This window comes from Ambystoma mexicanum, chromosome 2p (assembly GCF_040938575.1).
Source record: "Ambystoma mexicanum isolate Mex_15411 chromosome 2p, UKY_AmexF1_1, whole genome shotgun sequence".
Classification (NCBI taxonomy): domain Eukaryota; kingdom Metazoa; phylum Chordata; class Amphibia; order Caudata; family Ambystomatidae; genus Ambystoma; species Ambystoma mexicanum.
In genome coordinates this window covers 482475242-482497926 of record NC_090923.1, presented here as the reverse complement: position 1 = coordinate 482497926, position 22685 = coordinate 482475242, and the positions used below count along the sequence as shown (strand labels likewise).

Sequence of the window (22685 nt, the reverse complement as noted above, 5' to 3'; positions counted from 1 at the left end):
AACCAAAGATTATTTGTGTGGGTAGATTGGACACATAGGAAGGGTGATCAAGCCTGCAAGAGCAAACCGAAGCAGGCCATTGCGACTGTTCGGTCTCTGGAAGAGGAGAACACGGTCAGTGTGGGCATCTTAACAGATACAGTCCCACTAGGCCAGGGAGCAGCTGAATGTTTCCTCCCTCTAAGTGGGAACAGTTCTCAATCCTTTGAGGGGGCCTCAGATTATTCTGGACCGTGTTTCCAGAAATGGCGAAAAGTCTCCCACCTTGAGTGCCACTGCTGCTAGTGTAACAGCTGTCAGGCAGCTGATGAAGGCAAAGCAGAACACCAAGGGCCAAACCCATAGGTAAGAGAGTTTGATAGTGTGAAGTACAGTCCCTTGAAAACAGTGTTGCTTTGTTGGAGGAGTAAAACCTCTCTGCACTGTGTTGCAGTCAAGAACTACATTCCAGTATGGTGTCTGTTGGGTAATAGCCTCCCTGACCCAGAGATAGTCATTCCTGTTACTGAAGTGGAAGCTCTGAGGGCAGCAAAGGAGGGAGGGCTTGAGGGCTGCGGCCCTGAGGCTTCCTCTGCTAGAGAGCACTAGGGAACCGGTTTTCCCGGTAGCACCCCTTCCAAGCCTAAAGTACCCTGGGGCACCTGCTCTTGTGAGAGAGGGCCCAGTGAGGTGACTATAGTGTTGGAACCAGGTTTAGTGATCTCAGGGTTGCCTACTGGCATAGAAATGGAACCTGAGATGGTGGACAGGGTAGTTTCAAGCCTGAAAGGTATTCCAGGACTGAGTGAGTTGTCTTCAGCTGGAGTCCCAGGACAGGCTGACTGTTGCTAGGAACCGTAGAGCTGTTCTACTTTAACCGGCCCGTTGAGGCAGACCATGGAGCAGGTACAGGGAGGAGACCCTGGACCACTCCAATACCGGCAATAGGGACAGTATCTCATGCAGCATATAACAGGAACCAGGAAGCAGAGTGATTCCAGGATACTGCATATGCGTGGTGAGCCAGAGCACCTCCATCTTGCCGCCCCTCAGCCCCTGGATGTGTGAGGAGTTGCAAGAGCAGCCCTTCACAAGTTCTGGCCTGCAGAATCCTAGCCTGTATCCCTAATGGGTCATGCAAGATTCGGTAAGCAAGACAGGAGATGTTTTGCTCATTGGGCATGCATTCTGGGGTACTACTGAACTGTCAAAGGAACGTTTTAGCCAACCCAGCAGTGCTTTCTCAGATCCTGTATTGACCACTTCTGTGTTCTCTCGATTTAGAGCTAAAGCAGGTATAAAGCATATTAAGCAACCTCCACCGACTGGACCTAACTGTATACCCGTAGAATATAATGTAAACACAGGAATGGTTGGGCATTTTAATGCAGCAAACGCTATGATAGCATGGGACAAACTATACATGTCAAGTCCGACTGGGGTCATGTTCCTGTATGTAGAAACAATGCGAAATACGACCGGCATAATAAGTAATATTGGCACAATGGGATTGTTCTTGCAGTCTCTAGGGAAAGAGAAGAGTGTCGTACAGTGTACATGGAAATGATCTTAAATTATTCTTGACCGAGAAAGGCGATGCACTTATTAATAAGTGCACCCATTGGTTTAGACATAGGAATGGTAGTCTCTCTGTTATTCAAACTGACATATTTGACAAAGTTCATTTTTGTTTTGGACAAGATGGATAGCAGATGCGACTACATAAGAATCACCCCAGCAGACAAATCCCTTACCAAAGGACTGTTAGCTATCAAATATTGTGCACTACCTTCCCCTGGCTCCAAGATCCAATTATGGCCATTCTCACTTGTCCCTCCCCCTAGGCCTCCTAGTGGTCCTAGGTTGCCCCTTCCCCCGTTCACTAACGCTCCTTTACGCTCCTTTACTCCCCACCCATCATCCCACACAGTTACCAACAGTTAATCTAATGCTAATTGACAGAGTTGCACTTGCCTGACCAAGAAACACCCACTAACAGTCATGTGAGACTCATCGACCCTGGTATTTCTTTCTCTACGCCATCTGAAATTGTTCTGTTTGCATGCAACATCCAGGGCTCTCATGACAAACTAGAAGATCCAGAGTGTATTATGGCCACGAACAGTGTGGTTTATGTTATTCTGCATTCTGGCCACGAAAGGGGCTTAGGGGTAGACCTAAAGATGGTCTCTTAGAACTGGGTTAGGGTGTCATTAAAAACAACATGTACTAAAATTCACACAGGCACTGAGGATATTCTTGCCTTGAGAATGTTCTCCCAGGTAACTTTAGCTGCCTACTTGTTAATCTGTATTAAAGGCCAAATGCACTATAAAGGTTCAAAAATAATAATCGTATACTCCTAGATGATAAAAATTCAAATGATAGTTTGTTAAACCAGGGAGATTTTAAAATGCAATTCTTATAGCTATTGTCCTTGAAAATCTGATAGATGAGGGTGACAAGAGGGTGGGGTATTCCGCCGTTCTTAGCAAATCCGTCATGCAAGTTGTACTGACCGTCATGCAGAGAGGATGGCATCATTCCTGTTTATGTTGGGTGTAAGGGCCTGCAATGGAAGGCTACCTCGAAAAAGTCCAGCACAGCCAACCGTTAGAATGCATCATAAATACACTCTTGCAGACTACACATATATTGAATTAGGAGTCTGGTGGCTGGTATCCAACTTTAAGGTAATAAGAAGAGTTGAGAAGGATCTCGACCCTATAGTTTGCTTCATGTTAGCCCCTCCAATAGCAGGGTCAAAAACATTCATAAATACAGGGGTACACAGGGTCCCATGGTATAAGATACATCCAAACCAGGATGCACTAGCAATTTGCACTGATTTGTTACCTATTTTAGGAAATTGCTCTGATCACAATTCCCCATTAAACACAGTAGGCTTTTATAATAAATTGGTTGATTTAATTAAACCATATGTGACATCTCAGGGGAGAATATCAAAAAATTAAAAGTCTTATAAAACCAGAACATCTTTTTCTGGAAGTTAAACATCCCTCGGGTAAGTTTAATTCTATGTTGGTCAGGTTAAGGGCATCACAAAAATAATTAAACTTTAAGAAAAAGGAGGAAAATGCTGAGGCAGTTGGTCCAGAATTGCCAAATGAGAGAATCTTGTAGGTCCAAACATGATATCGGACAGGAACAATGGATTGATTACTTCGGCACACTCTAGAAAGGAGACACTGAATGTGAATCTTGTTTAGAGATCTTACTGGTCAGTGAGGGTATCTCAAGTCACTGGCCTATTGGCATTTTTTATAATGAAATTGAAGTTGAATTACTGCAGCAAGAAAGGTGCTAAGGCTCGCGTTCCCGATTCTAAACCAGTGGATTTTTTCAAAGAACAGCCGGAACTCTGGCTGCTGTTTTTAACCAAACTTTTTAATGAGATTCTGCAGATGGGTTTCATCCCACATAATTGGCAGGGTGCTATCTTGGTACCCATTTATAAAATGGGGACCAGAATCTGCCACCAAAATACTGTCCCATTTCACAGCTGGATTCTTTGGGCAAGCTCTTCGGTAAGGTACTTCAACTTAGATTAGAGGACCCTGACGGCCGCGGTATGAACGGTGCCGGTAAGTTAGTTACCGGCACCGTTCATACCGGACCGCCACATTACGAGTTTGCTCGCGGGTATGCACGTCTGGTCTGCTCAGACGTGCATAACGGCATCCGCCAGAAGACCAGGATGCTAACAACAGACCCCTCATTAACGTGTCCGTTGTTAGCATCCGTCCCAATCCCATTGAGCCCTATGGGGGCTCAAATGGGAATGGGGGCGTACCGGCTCCAGGCCCGGAAAATGGGAATTATCGGGCCTGCAAAAGTTGGAATGGCCTAGTAATTCTCTTTTTTCGGGACCCGGACACAGGTTTGGAGGTAGCCATGCCGGTAATGACGGCATGGCTGCCTCCAAAATCGTAATGAGGCCCATTGTCTCCTTTTCAGGCTAGTTTCACGAGAAGGATCTGCTCCACAGATCAGGTTTTCCATTTATTGCTAATATTTTTTAAATGTGTATCATTGAACAGACAAAATATTTTCTTAGCGTTCATTGATTTACAAACTGCATTGGATACTGTAAGACGAACATAACTTAGGGGCAGACATGAGCAGTTGAGGATTACACCTGCTCTTGTTACAGCTATTAGGCATGTAGCAATAATTCTGCACCTGTTTAGGGCACTTCCATTCAGTCCCAAATGCCCAGTTTTAATTTAGAGATTGGGGTGCACCAGGGATGTGTTCTGTCTCCTTTTTTCCACTGTTTATCATAGGGTCTCAGAACAAGAGGCAGATACAACAAGCTTAGGTGGGTCTTTCAGGTACTGTTCTTCAATGGTATTTTATGCAGATGATGCAATTTTACTCTCCAAAACCCCAACAGGTTTGCAAAGACAATTATCAATTTTTAACAACATAGCAAAGGATAAAGGTCTTAAAGTAAATATTCTTAAAACTAAGATTTTAATTTGTCACCCACTGAGGTGTAAGTATCAAATATGCTATTTACAAAAGACGACACTCCGGTGGACATCGTTGAAGAGTTTGATTATTTAGGTATCAGAATTAATCATGTAATCAGCTGGAACCCTCACATAGTCAAAAGTAGACATTACTGAGCAGAAGAGGAGAAGCTGTGGTTAAATTCTCGAAGTGCTACAATGGCTCAGAACTTTCAAGGGCAATGGAGGTGTATGATATACAGGCAGTGACAGCCTTCATCTTTGGTGCAGAAGTGTGGGTTCACTATAACATCTCGCTGGTGAAAACAAAATAAAAGAAAATCCTGGAAATTATATTATACTTAACATATAGCGCTCCATCACTTCTGACTAAGATGAAAGTAGGGACAGTTGGGATACTGTACAAGATGCGAATTAAGCCCCTAATCTTTTGGTTGGTAGTCTGGAACAGCAACCATTTTAAAGATTATGCAGATTCGTTATAGAAATGTCTTCAATTATCAGGGGCTGGGGATTTACCTTGGTTTAGATTTGTAAAAAATATGCTTTGCAAGCTGAACCTATCAGAACTTTGGGTCAAGCCTCGTTGTCTGGGAGCCCAGGCAAAATCGATACTGAAGGGTGCATATAATTCCTGGGTCTTGAATCAATTGGTGTGCAGCAGCGAGGGTGGGCCTCTATCTAGATATGATATGCTGAATAATAAATATCACATGGCCTTTGAGGCCTATCTCGATAGACATGAGATGGGCATGCTCACTCTCTTGCTTAAAATGAGACTGGGAATATTGCCACTTAATGCACTGACTCAAAAATGGGAAGTTCACAGCTCTGCTAAATGATGTTATTGCATCTCAGGATTAAACCCTAATACACTTATTGTAAGATCGTATTGATTGAAACACCTGTTAAGAGCAAAAGCTATCAGAATGTATTGGAGGCACTAATACTTTGTAAATCATTGATTGATTCCAATACTGGAATTTCTATGGTTTAATGCATAACCGTTGAATCTAAGAAAAGATTATGTTTTATTAATGAGGTAAACTATCCCTCAGCTTAAACAATATGATCTATTTTATTTGTCTCTGTGCCCCTTGGAGCAGTACCCTGTTACGTGGACACAGCCTTTTTTTGTTTTAGTTTACTCAGAGTATGGCCCAGGCTTGGCTCCATAGTTGGACTTATTCTTGATATTGTACCAGCACATGATTTTTTGCAACATTATGCACATTGCACTTTATATTTTTGTGCCCTTACAATCTTCATTTCAGGATAGAAATGTATAAGACCTTACCTCTAAACCACCTGTGAATATGGTCGATCCAACTGCAAAATGGAATCTTATTATTATGCTTTAACATTTTATTAGTGCTTTGATACTGTTTTTGGCAAAATGTGATGTGTTTCTATGAATTTATGCTGCAATTTTAATTCTTGCATACAGACATTTTATGACGTCTGCATTGCATGTATGTTTTATGGCTTGGCCGAAATTAACATTAATTGATTGATAAAACAGCTTGCTCTACCAACCAACCAAAGACATTACATCAAGAAGTGACAGACTACTGGAAATGAGAAGATTTTGCCTATTCCACTATGGTGACCAAACACTGGAATCCTCTATCAAAGGAAATCCACACTGTACAAGAACACCTGGAATTCAGGAAAAGTTTAGAAATGTGCCTCTTCAGTGCTTAACAGATAGAAAGCTTAACCTACACTCATCAAGCAGCCGAAACGACATTCCTCAATAGTTCGATATTCACACGCAGACACAACCTAAGGGAACCCCATACCAGCCCCCAAATGCCTGCCTATGACACAACGCATGACACTCGGGAACCTATAATGACTAGAAAACACCACATCGAGGCACCGCCAAAACTATAAGATAATGCCTTTCCTGTCTTCCAGTATATCTCACTTTTAGCACAGGACATCTTCTTGCATCAACCACTAAACCTAAACACCTCTCACCATAATACAACCAACAACAAGTGCAATAATTTAAAATCACTACAGAAACCCCAAGAACACTCCTCATCCTTTGACTAACCCTCAATTTCTCTCCGCCTTACTCACCACACACAAACACAAACCTGCCACTACCATTATTCCTCTGTTCAAAAACCAGCCCCAGAACATTCTAATTATCACTGATTACTCTTTTTCCTTATTTGTCTAAAATGCTTAGTTTACAGTCAACTTATTGTTTGTCTTAACATCCATAATGTGCTTCCCTTTTATCAATCTGGCTTCTGTCTGGGCTTCTCAACTGAAACTGATCTTTCTGTTTCAAACTCAATTCTTCATGATCGACACCTTAAACTTTCTTCTCTATTGGTTTTGCTTGCCTTCAGAGCTGCGTTTGATACGGTTGATCATCCCACTTTGCTCTCAACTCTCTACTCTGTGGATCTTTCTGATACTATTCTTCAATGGTTTTCTTTTTACTTTTCAAATCCCTCTTTTGTTCTCTTGGAAGGGTTCTTCTTCTTGTGATTTTTATCTTCCTTACAATGTTCCTCAGGTCTCGGTCTTAGGCCCAGCTTTATTTACACTTTATATACTGTCTTTGTTTTCATTAATCTCAGACCACGGTTTCCAGATACATCTTTATGCTGAGAATGTACAGATCTTGTTTGCTTTCCCCTCTTTCAATAATGCTACTTAACATCATCTTTCATCATGTCTCCCTTCAGTTAAATCTTAGATGTCTTCTTGTGTTCTTTGTCTTAACCCCAAGAAAACAGGAATTCTATTCTTCCCTGCCTCTTCCTCTATCCCCTCGCCTTCTCTATTTTCTTTTCCTCCAATTCAGGTTCCCATTAGTCAACAATCACACAATCGCTGCTTTATCTTCGATTCTTCCTTATCATTACAGGCCCAGATTGCTAACATATTTTTCTACTTTTTTAATATTAAGAAAATGCGTAACTTGATAACATTGCTTCTAACAAAGTTCTGTTGTAAACCATCTTGTCTCCACTACTAATGTACTTTATATGTGGGCCTTCTTAATTATGCTCTCTATCTTGTATGCTCAATTCTGCACTCTGCTGTGAGTTTTTTTATTTGTCTTTTTCTTCTAATATTTCTACTTATCTGTTCTGCCTTCACTGGCTTCCATTTAAACAGCGATTTGAGTACCAGTTCCTTTGTTTAGTTTTCAATCGTATTCACACTTTGGGTTTATCCTTTCTTGGATCTTTGATTTCATCCTACTAGAGAGCCTCGTTCAGCTTCTCAATTTATTTTTTCTGTCCCTCGGCCACCCTATGCATCTTCACATTTTCACTCCTTTCCACATCTTGTTCCTAAATTACAGAGGTTTTTACCCTTGGATATCTGCTCCTGTTATCGTTTAGCTCAGTTTAAAAAGCACCTTAAGTCACATGCTTTATAGACTGCTTTCTCATAATTTGTTTTTCTTGTTTATTTAATTTGTCATGTGAACTACCTCTTTGGACCATGCCTTTTTATTATTGCTCATTATTACTGTACTATTAAATGTTGTCTTGGTCAGTGCTCTAGATAAATGTAGCATGTAGGTGTTGTAATGTATATAAATAAAATACATTTAAAAATACCCTCTCCCCAAACATTGAACATCACACACTTACACCTCTAATTACAACTGACATACTCAACTTGTGGCCTACACACGCACAACCTATAACACAAAGCACACAATGCCTCATACACTATTCACCTAGAGAGCTTACAAGCACGCAGAGCTCAATGTACTTCTGATCTGTAACATCAACATGAAGCACAGCACTTTTGCCTTTCCCATTCCTCCCAATTAACCAAACCCACCCGTTCTCTTCCTGATTGACCATAGCTCCTGGACACCATGCATATTGCAGCAGTGCGTGGTACAAATCCAAGTAACATAGCATAATATGAAAGCAGATCACAACACAGTTGGTTGTTACAGTGCTGATGAGGATAGCAGACAGTGCAGAAGGACAGTCTGGAGAAGGGCCAGAAGAAGTAGACTGGAGTAGCAGAATAAGGAGTTCACATGGTAAGATTGCATAGGGTGAGAAACAGATTAGTGAGCAGTGCCCTATAGCACGAGGTGTGGGATTAGGGCCATGGGTTTCCTTCTGGCTTCCGGATGGACACTTTGGCCACAGACTCTACTGAACAGGAGGAGGTAGCTTAGAGGCTGTTATCTACTGTAAGAGGTTTCATGCAAAGAAAACCCAGTGAAGGCATCTATTTCTCACCTCAAGTAAGATGGCAAACGTGGTAGTCTGCAATACATTACCGTTGATAACATGCCAGATATCTGGTTCTTGAGCCTCAATGGGACTCCCTACACCAATCCTACTCTTAGGCGAGTCTTCTGCAGTTGTACTAGGTCTCAACGCTTTAAGTTAGTATATTTGACGCATGTTCCTGTATGTCCTGTTTACTGTTTACGTGCATCTCTGATCCCCATTACCATTACAAGTCCTGGCCGCATGCAATGGAACGTCCAGCGGAGGAATGAGATCCTCGCCTTGTCCAAAGTAGTAGTCTGCTTTACATATCCCTTACCAACATGGAAAACATTAATTTCCAGGTTGTGATGAGACTCTCAAAACCGATCCTCGGCTTAAGCGTGTCGGCTCCAACCTCCCCTGCATCTCAACTCCTAAGGCTAGTGTGTTTGACACTTTTTCCTGTGCGTCCCATCTTCTGTGTGCATCCAAGGCCCTGCTGATGCAGCCATGCATTTCTGCTGAAACTGCCTACCTCCTCTTCGACTCCAGTTCATCTCTGAACTCTGCATGTCAGTCTTTCACGCTGACTTCCATGCATTTCTTCCAATTTTTCGTTCTTACCTGAACTTTCATTCTTTAAACTCTTGTTACATCGCCTCATTCCTCATTTCAAATCCCAGCACTGTCTCACCACACCTGCATTGAACTATCGCCTGGAGATTCAGTTCTAGAATCTGCTGGTCAGCCTTGAGGGGTCAAGAGGCAATTCTGAAACCCAGAGTTTTTTTCCCTTGCTGGGTCTTTTCTTCTGTTGATAAGGCTAAACTCCTAGGGTTCATCTGGCAGCAGGTTCAGGGAATGGATGACCTATGTTCACAAAGGCACGAAAATATTGCATCCAGGTAAGACTTTCACTTGTCAATTTGCGAGAAGGGTAGTATATTCCTGTGTCAAAATAAGTGAGCAGGTCACTATATAAGTTAGCGGGCAGGGCACCCTGGGGCCAATGTAGTAGACAGGGCACTATATCCCTCAGTACGTAAGAAGAGGTGACACCTGAAGGATTGTTGGCGGTGGTAGATGGGGAGTTGTTTGAGAGAGCTGGAATAGTATTGAAGGAAGAGCTGATTGAATGGCAGTAGGAGGGCACTAGGAGGGGACTGGAGTCAAGAAGGAGGTTAAAGAAGAGAGTTGAGCAAACCAGGTTGACGGGGCAGAGGAAGGGGTTAAAGAGGGGGTTGTAAGATTAAAAGAGAAGTGGGGAAGGAGAAGAAGACTTTTAGAGGTACAGATAAGGAGGCAGTGATGGACCATTTTGGAAACGAGAAGGAGAAGGTGGTGAAACACAAGGAGGTAGAAAGCGCTCATTTTGAAGTTCAGGTAGTACATCAATAGAAGTTGGAAAATGGGAGTAAGGAGCATGAGGAGGAGGTTGGAGTCAACCCAGAGGAAGAAGTTAAGTAGGAGGTAGTGAGCCCATGGGTGAGAAGAGCAGGTACAGAGCAAAAGAGAGTAGTATGGAAGGAAGTGGCAGTTGGTTGAGAGGAATTACTATCAAAGGAGGAAGCTAGAGGTAGTACACTGAAGAGAATGTGAGAAAGGGGAAGAGGATTAACCTCAGGAGGCAGAGGTTAAGGAGCTTGAGAAACTGGAGTAGATGAAAAGAGGAGGAGGGCTCTTGGGCCAGCAGATACGGGAGTAGAGGAGAGGCCCCAATCTGAAGAGACAGATCACAAGGTAGCAGGCGATGCAAGCATGTGGCGTGGTGGTAAGGAAGGCAGAACTATTCTAGTTGATAAGGCTGGCCCTGCTAACCACTCCCTACACTCTGCTGGTTCAGAGACCCCACTCCCAACCACAGAGAAGACCACATTGATGGCAATATGCATGGGTGGGGTCTACAAGTCACCTCAACAACAAATCCCAGGAACTACACCATACAGTCCTTTCCTGGAACCAGTAGTGACCCAACCATGGTGCCTACAGGGACTGCGTAAGGGATTCAGGACAGCTCAAGGAAGCCCTCTCCTAGACATGTGAGTATGGCAAAGACTGGAGGAATAACCAGGAGCCAAGGTAGGTATTCGAGTATTGAAGTGTTCCGACTCTTATCTCTTTTGTAATATCATCTATTCATTTTACCCTGAGAATAAGGTTATTTTTATATATCTTGCTTTAATAAAGTCCTCAAGTGACATCTTGGTGTCTTGTCTCTCTGTCGATCCCAGTGGTGGGCCTAGCATGTCTGCCTCCCACTTTCCAATGAGTATCACCTTAGGATTCACCAGCAGGTGTTGCTTTGCTAGTAATTCCTTATTTCTCCTACTCTTGTGATCTTGGAAAGGTGTTTTTCTTAGCCAGTCTAACCTGGTATGCCTATGAAGCAAACGCTTGGTCCTCTGTGCAATTTCTTCACAGAGTTGTGGGCCTGCTTGAAAAAAGCATCTTCAAAAGCTACTACTGGACATTCACATATATATCATCTAAGAACATTCATAGTTGAGCTTTGATAATGAAAATATACACTACTCAATCAAAGAGAATTTCTTTGGTAACAATCTCAAGTGTTGGCAGAAATAGGGCAGAACCTCAATAAATCACACAAGTCAAAGAAGAGTGGAGGATGCACTTTTTTCAGTGAATTTAACAAAAATGCGCAGGTCATCTTGTTAGTAAAGCTTATCTGTGCATTTCAGGAGTTCTGCGTACTGGTGAAAATGATGGCCAGGCCCTTTGCATACATCAGTTTGCATAGTGCGTTCCTGAAACTAATGTACTAAGAGCTTGTCATTGTGAAAAAAAGAGGAATGGGAATACAAGTAAAATAGAAATGGTCAATACCGGTGAAATTCTGAAAAGAAAAATGCATGAACAGGTCAGAAATAACCTTCCCATGCATTGTGCATGCTTCTGCACTGTTCCAAACAGACTCAAGCAGTTTTTACATTGTACAGAAATAGTCCTTCCAAACGTTTCTTTGCTAAATTATAGAAAGCTAGAAAAGGCCACTTCAACGTGCGCATCAATCTATAAGGCGCTCTTTCAGATGCCCATTGTGAAATATTTTGCAGCAAGTGAAGGGGATCCGTTAACTCATATCATCACTTGTGTCCAAAACTTTTTATTAATCAGGTCTATCAAATTCAATGTTTGTTTTCGGTTGCCAAAATTCTGTGGGCAAGACTCTGTAAAACTATCACACATAAATATTGTTTGCTTGTTAGGCGCATATACAGTAAGTAAAATACAGTTTCAAAGCGCCCACAGGGCGAGGGAAGGGAACAAGAGAGAAATACATCACAAAACACAATAATTAATAAGAGCAGTGGAGGGAAACGAAGGAAGGACGAATATACTATGACTTGTGCAGCAAGGACAAAGGGCAGAGGGCATAAGTGCTGGGGAGTCAGGGCTCATGAGTGAGCCACAGATCAAGTGTTTGAGTTGATGAGTGCTACAAGGCCAGGGGCCATGTTAGGAGTAAGTGCGAACCTCCACGGCAGATGGTGTGCCAAGGCAAGTGCTGAGTGGAGACAGGAGCTGGGCAGGTTGGGTGTGGGAGGTCAGGGGCCCCGAGAATGCATAAGGGCCAGGGAAGCCAATCACAGCAACTGTGGGATTAGCAGAGAAGAAGGGAAGGAGAAGGTGAAGAGGTAGGTCTTGAGGAGCTTCTGGAATTTAAGAAAGTCCTGCTCAAGGTGCAGAGGCAGAGGGAGGCTGTTCCACAGGAGGTATCCATTGAGAAAACCCTATTTGTATCCTCGAAGAAATGACGACCTTCTGAAAGAAGTTCCAGAAGAAGTGTGAAAATTAATTAAAGAAAGAACTGGTGACGTCACGTGAAGTTGAGGTGATGCACACAGAAGAGATATAAATGAAGTAATAATATAGATTTTATAGAACCTGATGATGAAGTTATGAAGTTTGCACATTTTGGGAGAAAAATGAAGACTGCACGTGCAGAGAAGCATCGAAGATAATGCAAAATGATTTTACAATTATACAGATGCAGTCACGCAAGTAGACAAAGTAATCATAAGGCTGGCTACGTAGTGAATAGATTGCGGCGATGCAGCACTGTATATACATAGGAGTATATAGAATCTGTATGTTCCACAATGCACTTGGACCCTATGAATGAAAGGGTTGGAAGTGTGGCGCAGCAGAATAATAGCTGGCGGCGAAGGAAGAATCGAGAAAGGCTTGCCTGGCCCAGTGTCAAGAGTCGGGCAGCAGAGAGCCTTGCCAGGTACTCGAGAAGATACAAAAAAGTGAGACGCAAGCTCAGCTCCTGTTTGATGTGTAATGAAAACCATTGAGGGTGCCATGCTTTCTTCATTTAATGGTATTGAAATACAACAAAGAGCTCGAACACGTGGTCTCCAGTCACATGGTCCGATGAGAAGAAGCTTTGGGGCGAGCTACACCAAGACCAGAACATAAGCCCATGCTTTACTCCCTTTTATTCTGAGGCGCACTGAGTCTCTGCAAGGCCAAGTTCAAAGGTATTACTTGAATGGCAGACTGCAGGAGTGATGATGAATGTTGGGCTAATTGGGTGGGGAGACATGACCAGGCCAAAACCCCCAGCACCTGGAGTCCCAGTTGCGTGCGGCTATCGAGTGGGATCTTCCAGAAGGGTACAAGCGTGCCAACCAATTATAGAGGGCCACGTATTAAGGAGCCCTATAGTTTGAGAAGCCAATAATATGTTGTATATTTTCATGACACAGAAGATGACTTACACTTGGGAGGGGCTTAGTTGCCGACCTGAACTTAGAGATCCATTCATGTCCCTGTATCCCATAGAAAGTATATGTAGATGTTCCCCGTTCACCCGCAGGAGGAGGGTGAGTGGCCAAAGAGGCAAGGCGGTGAGCGATGGGTTCGGAAGTTGGCTAGCAAGGGAGTTTGGGGTGTTCTGAGTTTTGGTGGTGAAGTGTGTTGCAGAGGGCCTGGGAATGAGAAGGTGGAGGAGGAGGCTGCAGAAGGGTTGGCTAGTTCCCTGCAGATCTTGAGAAGTTCAGCCGTGTTGTTCGATGCACCAGAAACCTGTGTGCTGTTTGTCAGAGAGTGAGCGTGAAGTTTGCCTCTTCCGTTCCGCCACCCTACACTTTCATTTCAGGGCCTCAAGTTCGGAATCGTACCAGGTGTTACACTTGGAGGCAGGTTTCAGGCGCATCCTCATGGCTGGGGCAAGAATGTCAAGGGTATTGGTGATGGAAAGGTGGAGGTTGCTGAGAGCAGAGTCAGAGGTAGTGTCAGAGGTAGGGGGGTGAGGGGGAATGAAGGTGGAAGTGAAGGCAGCATCGGACACTCCTTTCATCGGGCGGATGTTAGTGAACGAGGGTGGAGAGCTTTTTGGGGGGCGGTCAGGGGGCCAAAGGGACCCAGATGAGAGGAGAGATGGGTCTAACCAGGAGAGAGGGGTGACTAGTGGAGGGGAGAGAGAGAGGTCAGAGCGTATGAGAGCGTCCAGAGTGTGTCCAGCTGAGTAGGTTGGCCAAGAAGGTAGAATGGAGAGGGAAAGAGAGGTGCAGTAGTCTGTGAAGAGAGTGGATGTAGAGCCAGGGGAGTCCAGTCGGATATTGAAATCAACTAGGAGGAGGAGGTTGGAGGTGGATGAAAGTAAGGAAGAGCAGAAGTCAGCCCTCTCAGGGGAACAGGGTGGTGGTGCCTGGAGGCCGGTAGATGGTAGCAATGGTCAAGGTGGAGATGGGAGAGATGAACAATTTGCAAACCAGGCTTTCAAAGGAAGAGTAGTGCTGGGTGGGTAAGATGGAAGCAGGAATCCACTCAGGGAAGATTATGGCAACGCCTCTGCCAGTGCAGTGAGATTGAGGCTTGGAGATGATTTTGAAGCCATTAGGGAGGAGGGATCAAGAGTAGTGACTGAGCTGGCATTGAACCAGTTCTTGGTAAGAGCGAGAATGTCGCGGTCATTGTCTTCAAAAAGGAGGCAGATGTCAGCAGAGTATTTGTCTGCTGAGAGGGCGTTAAGTGTCGCCAGATGGAGGAGGTCTCTGCCTTTGGAAGTTTTCTGAGGTGGTGTACAAGGGTGTGGTACACCAGAGGAGGGAGAGAGAGAGTAGTAGGGGGAGATTCAGGAGAAGGAAAGAAGTTAATGAGAGAAGGCAGGATCTGGTCAAAGAGATGGAGGTTGGGCTGTGGACCCTGAACCAGGATAGTGCCTGTGTGATAGACATTAACGAAGCAGCGAGAGGATGAGAAGCCGTACAAGAGAACTTCCCACTTTGTGCCACCTTTAATGGTAGTGGATGTGTAAGGAGAGGGAGTGGAGATGAGATGGGGGTCAATATAGCTGGAGAGGGGATAGAGAAGAGGATATCAGTGAAAACCTCTCTGGAGTAAGCGCTGACATAGGTGTCTGCGATAGGAAGTCCAGGGTTTGCACTCAAGATGTCTTTTTTGTGCTTTTTCCTACCAGACTTTGTGAGAGAGGGTGTATGGGCGATAGTGTAGCAGTTAGAGAAAATAGGAGGGATGGAGAGAGCCATAGGGGCGGCAGAGGATAGTTGAGGAGTGGCTGCACAGCACAGTTCTAGCTAAACTCACCAGGTGGCCTAGCAGGAATAGTCACAAGGCATAGATGCAATGCAGAAAGGAATAGAGCATCATAAATAAGAGGTGTACAGATGTTAAAAGTACACACAGTCTAAAATTGAAGTACTCTTTTTAAAAAGAGGCCCAGATGCAATGCAAGAGAAGTGCACAGATGTAGGTACACACAGCCAAAATCGAATTTTCTTTTTAAAAAGAGACACATTCTGTGGTCCCCACAGAATGAGGACCAGTGAGCTCTCTGTGCATAAAGGTAAGGCTCAAGGCTATGTTTCACGCTCTGGCCCTCCGGGTCATTAGATTCTGATTAACCTCTTTGCATACTTGGGGCCCTGAGCCAACCACCTTCGGTCAGCGGTGCTCCTCACTCCAACTCCCTGGGGCCTCTGGTGTGGCTTTGCAGTCACTCTCGGATCACTGTATGCAGCGGAGAAAGATGGGGGAGGGCCCAGCCAGACCCCGTTCTCAGCTCTCTGGAGCAAACCAGGTCTGCAATACATTTCTTCTAGTTCGTGATAGTTAGAGAAATGTGCAGGTAACCTTATTCTCAATGGTGAATTTTGCATTTGAAGGTGGCTGTGTGGCGGCGCAAATGATGCGCTGGTCAGCCCCCTTGATTCCGACACTAACATATTACAGGCACTCAGCACACATACCATTATAGGGCCTGTCACTGCTGAAGTGTCAAAAATAGAAAAGGCATTTCTATCCTTTTTGATCTATAGCAATAGGGACATTAGCGGTTCCTACCTTTGCTCTTCCATTTAAACAAAAAGCATAAAAGATTAAGAAATGACCCTGTCAGGCATTTCGCAATCCAATGCGCCTGTATCAAACAGGCACATGGGAGTGTGTTTGTTTTCAGCAGACTTTAAAGTGAATCCCATTTGTGAATACGTGATGTGCTTTAGAATGTGCTGAAACACCACCTGATTTGGGCAAATGTGTAAAGTGGGTGAAAGAGGCAATTTCAATGTGTGCATATGTGATGTGTCCATTCAAATGTGTTTGATATGTGCTAGCTAGCGCATCTCAAAATACGCGCCAAAATGTTTGGAGAATTTGGCCCTGATCATCTAAGCGAATCAAACTGAACTGAAAGTATTCATGATTTGAGAATGATGTTTCATTGCTGAATAATACAGGTAATTCATTGCCAAGTGAAGCTTGGTCCGACTTTATTTTCAGTGGAAATGTTGCTGGAGCACCCACCATTGTGTATTGCTGTATTTTCTCAGACACATCAGCACGACTCGCATAAGAAATAATGTTCACATGCCATCAGGATCTTGAACTAGAATAAAGAAGCGGACACTCTTTTATATACAAATCCACAACTGCAGAATGATTTTCATTTAAAGAAGAAGTTATTATCCCTAGTGATTTTCAAGCACTGTATGCAAGGGTCCAAGTACGTTTGAGTGGACCCTGGGCAAGCAATACGTTTTGTGCATGTCACCCGGCAGGGGCCACTGTCCAAATGTGCAGCTGGTTTTGTTTGGTGTGCCCACTGAAAAGAGGGATGATCACTAATTTGAATGTTGCCATACCCCCATGGATATGAGGCAGTGTAGTAACTTTGCTGAAAATGTTGGGGGGGGACATGACATCTGATGAAAAGGTGCCCCACCCAAATGAATGGAGACACAATGGTGTGCCATGAAATTTGGGGGGACAAACACCCCTGTCCCCCACTAAAATAACACCCATGATATGAGGGAATCTATTTATTCAGCGTGGACCTAGCTTCAAGAAGCAACAGAGCGCTTTACAGGGGTATACAACAGTACAGATGCATAACGTAGCACTTTACAGAGGTATACAACAGCACAGATGCATAACGGAGCGCTTTTTTAGAGGCAACAACAGAACAGATATACAGCGGGGGTAGGATACGGAGGGGCACAGAGGAGGGGTAAAGCTGTACAGGGTGGCGGGGAGGAGAGGGGCGTAGAGCATCTAGAAAGGCAGGTGGTGTGGGGGTCCATGTGATGGCCTAGGTGGTGAGGAGGAGAGATTCGAAATAAATAAAAATAAAAATTCCTTAAAGAGGTGGGGCTTGAGTTCTTTTCTGAATTGTAGGAGCACAGGGGCGAGTCTGAAGCTGACGGGAGGAGGTTCCATAGTCTTGGGGCGTAGGCAGAGAAAACTTGTTTTCCGGTCCTTTACATTTTGCACCAGTGGATTTCAAGTCTGCACGTGTCCTGGCTTCTGGTGGTGCGCTGTCTGCCAGAGATGCTGAGTTTCTCTTCGAGGTAGCTGGGTGACTCGAGGATTACTGACTTATAGATGATGCAGCAAGACTTGAAGGTGATGTGTGTGTGTGCAGCAGGAGCCAGTGAAGGTCGATGAGGGCTGGGGTGATGTGGTTGTATCTGCATAGACCCTTGATGAGGCATGTGGCCGCATGTAGGACCCTTCTCAGGGGCACATGGGAGGATGACATGTCCCATCCTGGTGGGATAGGACCAGTGCTTGATTGGTGGATCTAAAGCTGTCCGGGTGGAGGAACGGCTTGACTTTCCACAGGAGGGAGAGCTGATACCAAGCTCTCTAGGTTTTCATAGCTATGTGTGTGTTGAAGGAGAGGTGTTTGTGATGTGGAATCTGTGGTACTTGGTGTAGGATGTGAGCTTGGGTGTGAAACCCTCAGGGTTCATGGTTGATAGCCAGGTCTGCATGTCTAGGTGTTCGGGGTTATTGGTGAGGAGTAGGAATTCGGTCTTGGAGGGGTTGAGCTTCAAGTATGCACTGGGCATCCAAGACTGGATCAGTGAGATGGCAGGTTTTGAGCCTGTGGACGTCCTTGATGGAGTCGATCTTGGGATGTGCATGGTGGTATTACCGAACCATGCACAGAGGGAGTGTCCCTGGGTGATTGCTCAGTGTCTACAAACCGGAAGAAAGCAGTCTGTCAATGCGGATACCAGATGCAGATTTAAGGCAAAGGGCCCTGTGGGCAAGATTGACAGTAGGCACTGAGTGGGCAGGTTATGGAGGCAGAGCTTAGGCTGGCAGGTATCAATGAATGATGAAAGTGCAACAATGGTGAAATTTAGGGACAAATGTTTCATGTTTTTTAGTTGGATTTTTTTTTTGCTTTCAGAGTTGTGTGTTTAGGGCTCTCACCTAGAAACAGCCTGGTCACTTCAATAGGTTTTGCGGCCTTAAAATTATTTTCCATTGATCACTCAATATTTTTAGGTGGGAAATCCACTCTCCCCTTACAAACACTAATTCCTTCCAAACTCACAAACTCTCCCCTTCCCTTTCTAAAATCACACACTTTTCCAAACCTCTTCCAACATTTTCCACTTTCCTCTTCATCTGCACCCTTGTCCCCTTCCATAAGCCCGACCACCCATCTCAGCTTCCATCTGCTGCTCACTTCACCTTTCATCCACACTCCTCTTCCCCGTCGGGAAAACTGCATTTGTCACTGCATGAAAAATGAAAGCTTTTGACGTCAGACCCATGAGTAGGATCCAGGGAGGTGACTCCCAATTAATCATGTTTAGCAATAAAAATGTAGTTAACTTTTGTTCAAATATATATGCATTAATTGAGCTATATAACCCAGAGCAAAAAGAAGCAAGAAAAGTATTGTGGGAACATCAGTCTACACATTTTCCCTTCCCATCCGTTTTCCCCTTTCTCTCACCTTCAACCCCATCAATTCTCCATCCACTCCCCCTTGCACCATTTATGTCTACTGCTACTTCTACACAGTGCACACATCACCACCCTGTCTTCTTGGCCTTTTAGGGAGAAGCAAGCAAGGAAGGTGTCTTATCTCCCCTGAGTAGTTTGAGCAAGTAGGCCCTCATCCTCTCCTCCATCTCAGCTTCAGCACGCTACCACAATGCCTCCTTGAACATCGTGGCCACTCCTAGCAGGATGCGCAAAAGGGGCTTTGGGGCCCAGCATCTTGTTGTGAAAGACAGACACATTCAGAATACTGCAGTATGGAACAGGGAATCTTGTAGCTTAAAAATCAGTTTGAAGTATAAAATGAGTCTTATAAACCATGAGCGAGTTCCTTTTGGAATATCATAAACTGTGACCTGAATCACTTCTCGGGATTCTTCATTTTTGGCACATAAGGCACAGTGAGATTATATGATTTGGCCAAGATCACACCCTTTGCTTAAGTGGTGAAGTTGGGATTTGAGCTTTGTCTGAAATGTAAGAACTTGACCTTATATCATCCTTACTCAAGTTGGTACAAATATGCGTTAATGTTTGGGTTTGAAGACCTAAAGTATACTCTGTTTTTAGAGATGATTTTAAAAGTACACAAGTCACACAGTAAACCAACCTGACGTTATATAAATCAGTCTACAAAGATGTTAGTATGATTGTAGCTTTAGTTTACCTATTGCTAATGGAAGCTTACCGGTTCCAGCAGGCAAAATAATGAAAGCCTACAAAAAATATCCGACAGACAAAAAGTGAAATAAAATGAGTCTGGCGGTATCCGTGACCGGTATTACCGGCAGGTTGCCGCCGGACCCGTAATGCACCGGACTCGCCGGAAACACTGGGGTACTACAACCCTGGCGTTCCGGAAAGTCAGGCGCTTTTAAATTGTAAATCCTCATTCCCCATAGGACTCAGTGGGAATGGGGACCACGGAAGCACCGGAACCGTTACTAACGGTGCCGGTGCTTCCGTGACAGTCTGCCTACCGTGGCCGCGCAGGGTCTGCCCTGTCGGACACAGAGGCTCAGGCAGGCAGACTCGTAGTTTGCCAGTCTGGAAACAACAGTGCCGGTAACCTTACCGGCACCATTGTTTCCAGACCGGCAAACTTGTAATGATGACCATGGTCATTGTTTCACACAGCTTGCACCTTGTTTTGGATCTGCATACTTTCTAATCACCCAACAACCACATTTCAAATAACTTTATAATTCAATTCTAAAACAAAAAGTGCCACAGACAACAGTCATTGCCATTAAAAGCACAGGCAGCTCCTCTGGTAAATATGTCTGTTGCACTAGAGTCTGCCTGATTGCTCTCTTGTTAAACATTGTACTGTTGCGGCATGCACCCTGCGTAGACCAGATGATGCCATTTAAACTGGCTACAGTCAATGCTCACACCCCCTGCCCGTAGTTTTACCACCTCTGATTTATTGGTTGGGGGAGGAGCCATATTGGTGCAGCATTCCCCTCTCGGCTTGGAGCAATGTTTTTTTTTATCGGGGCGTGGCAGAGAAGGCGAGGTACTTGTGTGAACGGATACTTGGACACTTTTAAAGTACAGAATATTAGAGGTGAAACGCGAACGTTTCTACTTATAGTCCATGCTTCACATCTGATATTGGGAGAGAATAACTAGAGGCAGACATGCCAGACAAAATCGAGCAATAACCCTATAATGTTTCCATACCATAAACTTTGCGCCGGTGCAATGAACTTTTTGAACTCCAGCAAAAACAACATTAAACGACGCTGTCCTGGTGCAAACATAAATTGCAGTAATGCATTTTTACTACGAAGCACTTCTTCCGTGGTGAAAACACCGGTGCAAATGTGCACTGTGCTAGTGCGAAGTGTGTGTAATACTGTCCTTCTTTCTCAACATTATTGGTATTAGCTACGTTATATCCACACCCAGCCTCTTCCCCTCACCTCCTCTCACATCTCACGTCAATGATTAATCGAGCAATGAGAACAAAGTAATTAGATGAACACAATATTTTTCCCCAAAATCAAAATTGTAGTTTCCTTTTACAATGCTATGAAGTACCTCTTCACGGTTCGTGCCTTCAAAGTCGGATTCAAAGCGCGGCCCCTCTTGGAAGACGTCGGTGTCGTAGTCAAAGGTGTTCAGCAGCTCTTGCTGGTTGGACGGCGCCGGCTTGGCTAGACGCGCGCACAGGAACACCAAAAGCATGGACTGCGCGGTCTTCATCGTCGCGAGCTCCCAGCCGAGGGCGCGAGCTGCTGGAATCGCCGGCGAAGTGAGGACTCTGACAGGAATGCTCTCTTTGCGTCTGGAAATGAAGGGGGGGAAAAACGCGCGCAATCTGTCATAACGATATCTAGCATCCACAGGACTAGTTGGCAAGCTCCTCTGTAGCGCGAGAACCCTGGAAATGATGTAACCCTTCGCATTAGTTGATTAAAAGCAGGCAGTGAACCTGAGCCAGCACTAACCAGGAGGCTGAGCGCTGAGGCACATACACCAAAGTACCCAGCAGCATCACAGAAAACACAGACCAGTAGTTTATTACATTTTACACATAATAATCTATGTGGAGTAACAAAGCTCAATTTTGCTAGAGTGCCAGACTCCATTAGCCCTTACCTAAACCATTTTTGCCAGTAAAATGAAGCTCGAACGGCCCAAAAATCAGGGACTTTGTGGATGCAGGAATGTTGTTTCACAAACACACACATAGAACATAAGGGAATCATTCATTGTAAGAAAATAGCACCTTGTGCGATTGTTAAGACATTTTATATACGTATAAAAAACATGTTCCTCTGATTTTGGATCTTTCAAATGAACATGCTATTTGTAAGCGATTAAATAATGAGTGAATGGAAATATTACTACAGAAGGTCACAAACATCGTGAACAGCGTTTTTTTTTTTTAAAGTTCCCATTACAGTAGTATACCTACCTTTGCAGCCGATGTCGACTTCACCGATTTGACGCTGCACGGACGGTCAGGCTGATGAGGTAGCTCTGAAGCGGCCGATACACTCCGTGGGCTTTGCACGAAATGCCTTGTGAACGAGTACTGCCTTAGCAGTGGACAGACTTGAAAACCCTACGTTCCACTGGCTTGGAGAGGGGGGTTGTGCCAGCATTCCTTCCCCGCGGCATGAAGTAATATTCCAGAAAGGCAGCACAGCCCAGGAGGCAGCCGGTAATTGGCCCTCCTCTCTACGGTACTTTAAAGGCAGCATCACCTCTACAGGCATCTGAAGGAGTTTGGCTGAGATCCACAACATTAATAAATCCTTGACGTTATTTAAATATGAACGAGTAAAGTGACTTTTAATCCCCCCCCCCCCCCGCCATGTGCTTGCATTTTCATTCGTTTTTCGGGACTGGTGCCGAACAGCTGTGCCGTGCTTCAAGAATTCGAACGGGCAAAACACAGGCACATGCTATTTTCGTGTATAGGTAAAGAAAGCAGGAGTGGAAGCTGTTACATTTTCAGGGTTTTCCTGTCTGTGGAGGAGGGCTGCACCTTAGAAAACGCTGACCCAGGTGATGACGTAGGGTGGCATCACAGGCATGCGCTTGTCAGTGGCGGCGCTGACTAGATCTTGTTTTATATTGACGTTGTGCTTTCCACCATAACCAGTCACTTGGCCACTTCCTGGTCCATAATCCACATACTCTTTTATGAGCACACAACCTGCAAGCACTAATATGTAATATACAT

At 44.5% G+C, this 22685-nt stretch overlaps 1 protein-coding gene across 1 annotated transcript in view; it reads right to left on the bottom strand.

Annotated features, from left to right (window-relative positions):
• Nucleotides 1–22125, bottom strand: part of OGN (osteoglycin) — a 232361-nt gene extending 210236 nt beyond the window's left edge. Inside the window, exons 1-2 of the mRNA XM_069643872.1 lie at nt 21912–22125; nt 21032–21278 (exon numbers count right to left, since the gene is read on the bottom strand). Coding sequence (XP_069499973.1) covers nt 21032–21196 — 165 coding nt within the window. The 5' untranslated portion in view covers nt 21197–21278; nt 21912–22125. The remainder of the gene's footprint in view (nt 1–21031; nt 21279–21911) is intronic.
• Nucleotides 22126–22685: the final 560 nt, after the last annotated feature.